This window comes from Chenopodium album, chromosome 15, assembly GCF_948465745.1.
Source record: "Chenopodium album chromosome 15, dcCheAlbu1.1, whole genome shotgun sequence".
Classification (NCBI taxonomy): Eukaryota; Viridiplantae; Streptophyta; class Magnoliopsida; order Caryophyllales; family Amaranthaceae; genus Chenopodium; species Chenopodium album.
Window position 1 is genome coordinate 5,844,074 of NC_137848.1, and position 10,376 is coordinate 5,854,449.

Here is a 10,376-nt window from a genome sequence, read left to right on the forward strand (position 1 = left end):
CTGCTGTTGTTTCTGTATTTTCTGATTTTGTTTTGGGCGTTGCTTTTCTGTGTGTTTTCCTAAGGTGTATGCTTTTCTGTGTTTTACTGCTTTTTTATGATTCATTTTCTGTTTTTTGTGATTGGTTGTTGAGGAGATGTATTTTTTAATGATGTTTTGGTGTTACGAATTCAGTGGAACTTATGATTTTGTGGCCCATGAATGCATTTAAATGAGATTATGGAACTTGTGAAAGTTTGTGTGTTGGTTTTCATTATTATTCAGGAGAAAGAGGTTGTGTTATGCTTGCATTATATGGTAAATTGTGGGCTTAGTACTGACTTGGGAAGTGTTAGATGATGAAGAATATTGGAGGGTTTAGTATGACTTGTTGAGATAGCAATTTGATGCTATGAATTAGGCACTTTCTGCTATTCTGTGACCTGAATGCTTTTATCTATGTATCAAGATTCTGGAATTTGTGGTAGTTTGTGTGCGGATTTTTCTTGATAATGAACTAAGGGACTGTGTACTGCTTGCATTTTGAGGAGTGTTTGGTGACAAATATCTTTGGGTTTGGTATGATTCTCTGAGCTTGCATTTGGGTGATATAATTTGGCGAGCTTTCATTAAGTTTAATGTGGAGAAAGCTTGCTTTCTGGTTTGGTATGATTTAGCAAGCTTGCATTTGGGTTTGGTATGATTTGTTGAACTTGCATTTGGGTTTGATTCAGTCTGGCAAGTTTTCTTTCAAGTTGAATGTGGGGTTAACCAGTTAAGGTTGCATTCAGGTTTGGTATGATTTAGCAAGCTTGCATTTGGGTTTGGTATGATTTGTCAAATTTGGGTTTGATTCAATTTGGCAAGCTTTCATTCAAGTTAAATGTGGGGTTAAGCAAGGTTGCATTCAGGTTTGGTATGGTTTAGCAAGTTTGCATTTGTGTTTGGTACGATTTAGCAGGCTTTATTCAGGCTTGGTATGATTTAGCAAGCTTGCAATTTGATTTTTTTTTTTTTTTTTTCTTTTCCAACTATGCCAGTCTAGGACCTCTATATTGTTCATATTGCCCTATTTTATTGTAGGAAAGTAGGGTACTGAACACACAGAATAATCATATTTGGTTCATGTAGCCGACCCCAATTATGGGATTAAGGCGTTGATTGATTTATTGAAAGTAGGGTACTAAGGTTTTAAGGAGCATTCTGGTGATATACTGTGATTGAGTTCAATAAAGACTGTTCAATTTTTATGGAGCTTTTTTGCTGGTCGTTATTGTGGTAATGACATATATATGGTTCAATTGGCCATGCTGCTGGTGATTGGTGTGATAGGTAGCAAGTTTTCAAATTGACCTTTTTGAGGTATGGTGATTAGCTTATGGTTTAATATGTGGCTTGATGTTTGTTGATTAAGTAACGGCTGGTCTTTGTGAATGGGAGAACATTGGGGAAAGTTATTGTCTTGGGATACAAAGGTTTATCTATATATATTTGAAGTTAGTTATTATTATCCTTGAGTTGTTGAGAATGTGAAATTATGTTCTGAGGTGCAAGGCTTATTCATCTTGATGTGTTGCGCAATGTGATAATGGAGTCTAAGGGTGATGAGAAGCACTGATACAGGAGAAAGTAGGTGTTTAAAAGTAGAGTATAATTTGTTCTACTGAGGAAAAGAGGTTTTATTTGTGTGGAGGATATGCTGTGATCACATGGTTTATATCTATTGTTTACTTGCTTACATCCTGGATTGATTTTGTTTTTAAGAGCAGCTATTGTTGATTTTCTTTGGATTTGTTAAACTTGCCAGGATTCTTTTTAGATTTTTCTGTTGATTACATTCTGTTATGAGAGAAGGTTTATGGTCCATGTTTGGGTTATGTGTTATGCTAGCAGTTTGAGAGAGTGAATTGTGGCTAATTAATGGGTGCTTAAGAGTAGATTTTTATGTGGATCTATGTACTGTGCTTGCATTGTTAGTATCCCTGGCTGCTTCTAGTCTCATTATGTTGTTTCTATTGAAATTAATATTTGCTGTTTGCTTGACATGTTTTGAATTGGATTGTGTCTGGGTTCTTATTTACTATAAGAATCTTGAACAGTTTCGAGCATTAGGATTCTTAATTTTATTTCGGTAGAGGTTGGGATTTGTTTTTAGTAATACTGGGAGCATAATCAAGCCCATTAAACACTATGCTGATTTTTTATTGGAGAATTGGGCTTAGTAGTACTGGGAGTGTATTCAGCCTGGCTTGTGATTTGTGATTGCTTGGGGGTGTTTTTTCATCCATGCGAAGGCTTTTTTTTGTCTTGAAGGTATGGTGGTATCATTGAGTCTGACTAAAGAAGGAATTCCATTGTGCTCTTCATTAATATGTAATATGCTTAGTTTTAATCTCTGCAGTTACTTGGAGTTTCTCTTTGTTCAGTAGTAGTGACTGGCTGACTGCTGAGTAAAGGTGTCAAAAACTAACCTGACCCGATCTGAACCTACCAGAACAAAACCTGATTTACATTTCAACTTTTTAGACACGCTAATTAGCGTAGCTCGTTTGAAATAGCCCTGATCCAATGAACCCAGAGTTAGTTACCAGAATTGACCGCTCTTGGTGGGCCACAATTTAGGTCCAACAGCACACTTGATGAGCAGTGTTGAAAAATTATGGTCTTTGTTTTGCATCACTGATTCACTAATCACTATGATATGTCAAATTGTGAGTTATGTCTATCAGATATTCAGATGGTTCAAGTCTTTGTTTTCTGCCAAACATGTTGAGGCTAGTTTCAGCCAGTTGACCTATGTTTCCGTCTGAGATTGTCAAATCTTTTCCAATCGATTAAACTGTATACAAGTATATAACTAAGAACACGTAATCTAATTGCCCATTGGGATTATTAATAGAAGTACGCTTTGTGCACAAATGGTAATCGGTGGATAGGATGGGTGTTTGTTATTATCTGAGTTTCATATCCCATCCCACCTTCATCCACCTATACTAGTCCATCTATTGCCTAAAACATCCATTATGGTGCCGTTCAGAACTGTTAATATGTGCGCTGGTTAGTCAATAATAGGTTTAGTGTAATGTGTGTATTTTGTCAATAATAGGTTGATGTAAATTGTGGATGAGAAACTTTCATATACCTATACCCATTGCGGATGCTCATATACGGTTTCACCAAAGTTGTATTTATACCCGCTCTAATTTAGTGTGTGGATGTGTAGTAAAGCACTTAATATCCCTTTCAGTGCTCAAGTGAAGCATTTAGGTTGAATAAACATGTAGGTTGGTAAATTTAGTTTCCTTGATTACCATACATCAATCAAATGATCCTCTTTTCTTACAGGTTTTTCAAGCAAAAGCCTCACAAAATTGACAAGTTAGGTCTTGAGAAGACGCTATCTTCTCCTCCCACAATGCCCTAACTTTTTCTAAGCAACGACTTCTTCAAGTCTCGAATTGTCATCTCTCAGCATCTTGCGTTTTTCTTCTTTGATTGAATCTCCCCACTTCTTTATTCTCTCTCCAGCAATGGAAGCCTGCATATAATTACATAAATGTAATAGAAGTATTGAATACATTTTTTTGAACTTAAGTGAGAAAGCTATACTAAACTTGTATAGCGAGGCAGCGAGCTAACTTAGAGCATCCTTATGGAGGATTAGTGAGGTCTATAATTTGTTTACCTCTTTATCCCAGTTGGTTTTGTAGACTATCAAAAATAGGATAATTGTCTGTGCACATGTACCAGCAAGCATCCCAAACCATATCCCCTACAACATTTGTAAAAAAAAAAAAAAAATCATCAAAATGACCAAAAAAAAAAAAAAAAAAAAAATCTTCCGTATTCTTTAGGTGTACATATTCGAGTTTATGTTAGAATGTTCAAAAATCTAGTGCGAATGAAGTTACATACCTTGACACCTAAACCAACCACGTATCCCAATACGAGGCCCAAGGGGATTCCTAATATGTAGTAACATGCAATGTTAATGTATGCAACCAAAGCTTGCCATCCTGCTCCAATTGCCACACCTAGGAAGCTCCATAAAGAGATCAAAATTAAATCATCTCTAATCAACAATAACCTCAACTCGGGTTGATAAGTTTTGATAAGTATAATTTTGTAAATTGGTGAAAATAAGGCCTCAACTATTGCATTCCCTTAATGTGGAGTGAATAGCTACAAGTGGAAGTAGCTAAATCATAGAGCATGCTTGATTTACCTGAGAGAACAGGCTGAAAATTGTTGATAACGATGCTAATTGCGAGAATTGGGGTTAGCTCAGTCACAAGCTCTTGTACCTCCTTACTGCTGGAAAATACTGCTGGATAATCTTTTCGAAATATAAGTAGCACTGTCGCCATGATCAAACCGAACAAGAAAGATGTTAATACGGAAACCAAAACTGAGAACTTGGCCATTCTGGGACGTGCTGCTCCGAGTTCATTTGATACCCTTACACTTCATAATTCAGAAACACTTATGCGTTAATCACTTAAATTCATTCCCATTATCGCTATATAACCAGCTACCAAATAAGTTACTAGCTCTAAGAATTTGTCAGGACGAACATGTGCAAGTAATAAGGACTATTAACACAAACCTTACGGCTGCATTGAATCCCAAAGCCACCATCATTGTCCACCCTAGTATGTTCATGCTGAGATTAAGCTCACAAGATTGGTGTTAATTAATGCAATTATTGATGAGTTCGGAAATAGATTAGCATCAGCAATTTGTCTTACCATACAGATAAAGCACCCACTGAAACCTCTGCATTCTCTAAATACCCGGCGAACAGAATTAGAGCCATAAAATACCACGTTTCTAAGCTGCACAGTTCAGCAATAAGATTAAAACATATTAGCAAAATAATAATGGTATTTATTTCAAATTGTATTCCTGACTGATTAACCAACTAAGTAAGTTGACATCTACAAAAAATATTTAAATAAGATTATGTGCAAGTAAATAAAATTGGGATAGCATTGCAGAGTTGAAGTTGGAAGTATAGGGCCTTAGCCTTACCATAACATCACTGCAGAGGCAACAGACAACCTAACAAAGCCCCATAAATCATTAAAAGCCTTCCATGAAAAACCACTCCAAGCCTCTCCACACCTCCCACTGAAAATGTACGCAAGCTCGGCCAAAACTATGAACCACCACGAAGTGTCTAACACCGCGGTCCCACCGGGGAGGCCCCACCCGAGCTTTATTACAAGCAGCCAGGAGAAAAAAGAATGTAGGAGCAAGGCTACACCTGTGATCGCCGCCATGGTCATCACCTTACGTTGTGCTTGTAGGAACTTTATAATTGGGAACACTGTCGCGTATGCAAATAGCTGTGGGATCATCCATGTTGCTACCTTACCTGCCCAAATGACGGATCTAGAAATTTTTATTACCACATCTCGACACTTTATGTATGTAGTACTGTAATTTTGGAAAATTTGTGAACAAATACCTTTTAAGTTACCATTTTTGCTAACACTTTTATTTTAAAGTTTGCGACTAACTATCTTATATTGAGTTTTTGTTTTGATACCACTACTATTAGATGGATTTCGTCCAAATTTCTATTAGTGGGACCCACATTCAACAATTTCAAACAAAAGTAACTCTAATTACATATAAAAGACCCCATTAAAACCTATTTTAAGCACCTTAATGCTACATCTAGTTAATTTAAACTCTATATTAATGCTTTTCACTTTTGGTTTGCTAATTAACACCCAAAGTAAAAGGTAGTTGTTTGCAAAAGTGGTAACTTAAAAGGCAGTTGTTGACAAAAATCCTTGTAATTTTAAACAATGTTGTTAAGGAATTTTAAATATGATATTGTCAATCCAAAGTATCTTAGGACACTAGGTTGCATGAAAACGAATATAGAAACTAGAAAGGTACAAGCACTAGGACACAGTTATGAACATAATATGGATGTCAAAACAGAATAAAGAACAGGACAGGATTCCAACACTATACCCCATCTACGAAAAAAATGAGCAAAATTTACCTGCAGCCCTTGAAATAGCAGGAGTTTCTCCGATGAGGAGCAAAAGCGGGGTGGCAAAGATGTAGAGGGGGCTGAGTATGAGGGCTGTAGTGAAGAGGATCACCCAAGACCTTTGCAAGTAAACTCCAAGCATGTTCAGCTGTTTTGCCCCATATGCTTGCCCACATAATGTCTCCAACGCACTTCCCATTCCCAACTATTAATACCAAGTATAATTAAAACAATGACCCGAATAATAATAACGGATTATTATACAAATATGACGATGAAGAGTTGAAATGATGAATAAGGAAGCAATACAGAATCGAAAAACTTGGCAATTGGAAGATATATGGTAGCAAGGCAACATTTTACTATCTTTACGTAAAAAGTGTAACAAGTTTAGATAAACTATGTTAGAACACGAATTTCCCTACTAGCCTTGTATATGTTTGTACTTGTTGTGTTAGTGTGGTCCAAGTACCATAAACCCGACTTACGCCTTAATAAGCATGTTTGCATGTTGTGAAATTGGCGAATAATAGTAAAAGATGCTAGAACTAGTAAATATTCACGAGACTTCTAGACATATGTGAAAATTTAAACTGTGTGATGTATGTACGTAGATGTGAACAAACAGAGTTTTATAGACTAGATAAATTTCAATGATATCTCATAATGGCATTGAGACTCCAATAGACAGTGATAATTTATATTTTTATAATGATACACAAAATATACCAATAAAATTTAAAGTTTCATAGAAAATAACCAACGTACTTTGATCTGTATGATGCTCATACAACATGGTGGGTATGTACCCAAAATCCCCTATTACAAATCTACAAATCTATCTCTATTCAATATACAGTAATAGCGTTTTCAAAATTAATAATTTAAAACTCAAAACAATCTCATTTATGCAATTTGTGTTGGTCAATTTATTTTTTATATTCGGACCCCTCCTAACCAAACACCTCAGGCCCATCGATTAAGTATCGTAACGTTGTGGTTCTTACAACTCATCGTAAGAGAAAGAGATAGAAGATGAGATTTTTTTTATCTAATCAAGTCTCTGCTTTCCAACTTGATCTATGCATTTCATTTTCTTGTTTAGTGGGGGAGAAATTGTGTGAATCATAAAAAACGTGTTTGCTGTCATCATCACAACATTGATTAAAAAAAAAGTACTTCGTACTAATCAAGTACGTATATTTACACACAACTAGCTAATTTTTTTTACTACTATGATCAAATTAGTAATATGAAAGTACGAGTATTAATTCGTAAAGGTTACGAGTATACAACCATCACTTGATTACGAAACGGACCTATTTTTTTTTTTTTTTTTTTTTTTTTTTTTTTTTTTGGTGATAACAAGCAAACAAGTTTATTAAAAGGACAATACTAACACACCCACTGAAGTATAATTCCAATTCATAGGCATGGACACGACACTAGTAGACACACAATGCTGGCAAATATAATCAGACCACCGGCTCGACGACATGTGACTATGGATACACTTACAAACACTAACATCATAGGCAAACTTTTTTGGGTAGTGTGGGGGGACTAGATTCAGGGGGAATAAGAAATTTCCTCTTGTTGCCAAAATAGGACCCAGAAGGAAGTCGATCACCAGGATTTCTAAATTGCTTAATGACATCAATATTATTACCTCCGTTTTATATTATTTGCAACTATTAGACATTTTTCCTCTCTATTTTATGTTAAATCATTATAAATAATATGAAACGGAGATAGTATTAAAATAAGTGTATTACTCTATAATATTTCCTTAAAAAAAAAAGTAATATCTCAGTTTCTGAAAGTCCCACTCACTTACTATTCATGGGGTCAAAATAAAATAACTTTGACCATTCTATGACTTATACAATATAAAAAATTAGCATATAACATCTTATTAGATTTTTCTTATTATAAATTTACCAAATATCAACTTTTTATAATTTTCAATTATACATAGCTGAAGATATTCATGGTCAAAAATGTTATTGAAAACTATACAAATGTAAAGTGAGTCGAACTTTTATTATATTGGATAATCATTAGTGTAACTGCTTTTAAAGTTTGTACGATGAGAGTGAGTCAAAAAAGGACACTAGCATAAAAAACCTTTAAAAGACTACCTTTTGATTTAATTTGAATTATCGTGCATCAATAATTCATTTTCTACAATCTGTCTATTTAACCACTGTTTTAGATCACGCTAGTTATGTATTTGATGAGAATTTAATGATTTAAATAATCTATCATTTAAGAATAAATTTTTTAATTACTAAATCGTACTGGGTAACAAAGACTGAGAGTTTGTGTAGAATAAGCTCCAGTGTAGTTATTTGCAATGCTCTAATAACACATCCGATCCAGACACCAAAAAAGAAAAAAAAAAAGTGTAGTACGTAGAGTTGTTAGAGATGCGATATCTTAGATATTAGAAATATATCGTTGTTTAAGATATCTAAGATATCATCAAATCGATCTCTAACAAGAGTTGTTACGTTACATACGTACCAGTACACCAAAGGAGAAGCCAGCAATAACGGAGTTCTCGACCGAGAAGGCGGCGAGGTCAAGGGTGTTAAGTTGACCGGTGACGGTGATGGAGATGGCGCCAAGGGAGTACTGGCAAGTACGCATAAAAGTAGATGGTGCGGCAAGATACATGGTTTTCTTCAACTCCATACAAAACACATTGAAAAAGATTTTTGGACTATTGATTGGTGGAATATCCTCCTCTTCATAATGATCGCCTATATTTCTTATTCTTAAATTTTGTGTTACTGTTTGATCGACATCGGCGGCGGCGGCGGAAGAAGATAATAGGGGCTGATTGCCACTATTATTATCCATTATTGCTCAAGATGGCCGAGGAGGGTGGTGGATGGTAGAAAAGAAAACTAAAAAGGACTACTAATAATATTGTGTTGGGTTATTTTTTTTGAGGGAATATTTATTGTGTTGGATAGAAATAGATGAAATGTCACTTTATTGTTTACACTATTGGGATTGTACATTATTTAGCTAGATAATAAGTGTCCAAAACTTTGCTGCCAAAATATAATAATTGTCCAATATGGCAATATAAGATCAGTGCATTGATTGCGTCATTAAAGGTAATAAATGACTATTTTAATAATATTTGTCCATTTCACTATTTTAAATCGATAATAATTTTAAATTAATCTGATTCACATTAATTTATTGTGGACTACTAATATTAAGGTCACTATGTTTGAATGTCATCTGCATTTTAATTAAGGTTGTTATATTGATAAAAATATCACTATGTGAATATTAAAGTTATTGTGTTATAATGAAGGTCATAAGAAATTAATATATTTTATTATGAAAATTTTAATACCTAGTCAACATAAATAATAAAGGTCATTATGTTAAAATTAAGGTCAATATGTTCAACATAACGTCGGTTGGCACGTGTGGGCCTCAGGCCTGTAATAATATTATTGCAAACCAAGTCCACACATATGCTTTAATAAAGGTCACTGTATTAAAACTAGATTCACTTTGTTTAACAGAGTGTTAGTTAGTACAATAGTACATGTCTAACATGTGGACCTGAGCTCCATAAATAATACTTCGTATTATGGTGAACCAGAACCATACAAGTATTTTCCATTATTATTACGAGAGAAAAAAGCACAATTAAAACATAAATTTAATACGCAAGTATATATTAAAAATTTTATATTCATGTAATATGAGTAGTTAGAGAGTTAGACTACCACGTACAGTATATGATAATATTGTTCCCAAAATTCCTAATAATTATTTTATTTTCAACTTAGGTCTTCTGAGGAAATTTCCACACCCAAGAGGCCAATATCTATTATTATTTTAAAATTGATGGCCACTAGACTAAAAATTAACTAACTGAGTACTACTAGTACTTTATTATTATTATTATTATTATTATTATTATTATTATTATTATTATTTAGTTATTGATTTAATTTTGTCTAAAATTAAACATATTTGGCCGTAGTATTTTTTTAAAAAAATACAAAACAATAACATCAAAGAAGGATGAAGTTTAGAATTGAGCATAGAATCAGGCAAAGCCCTAAAATATCCAGCTTGGATCCGAGCATAGAGGCTTGGTCGGCAAATATGTACCTACGCTGTAGTAGTGTAGTGTCGTTTGATGTCTCGGCTCCTCCGGTTTATACTCAGATTGACAAGTGTGGTGGTTCGAACCCAAATTGGAATTGCAAGTTTTCGTATTGTGTGAGCAAAGTTTTGTTGTTTGATAACCCAACCAAAGATTACTTAATAATAATACAAATTTATTATGCTGCTTTGGGGTTCATGACTAAAGACTGACTCAATGGCAGCAGAGTGTTGGAGATGAAGG

At 34.3% G+C, this 10,376-nt stretch overlaps 1 protein-coding gene across 1 annotated transcript; it reads right to left on the reverse strand.

Moving 5' to 3' along the window:
* Positions 1-3,197: 3,197 nt before the first annotated feature.
* On the reverse strand, positions 3,198-9,031 carry LOC145581713 (protein DETOXIFICATION 29-like). The gene is made up of 9 exons (XM_081638741.1): positions 8,516-9,031; positions 5,999-6,194; positions 5,011-5,356; positions 4,728-4,814; positions 4,586-4,642; positions 4,205-4,443; positions 3,895-4,013; positions 3,665-3,751; positions 3,198-3,517 (listed from the first exon to the last, which is right to left on the reverse strand). Exons 1-9 carry the CDS (start codon positions 8,852-8,854, stop codon positions 3,410-3,412), a joined length of 1,578 nt encoding a protein of 525 aa, XP_081494867.1. The 5' UTR covers positions 8,855-9,031; the 3' UTR covers positions 3,198-3,409.
* Positions 9,032-10,376: the final 1,345 nt, after the last annotated feature.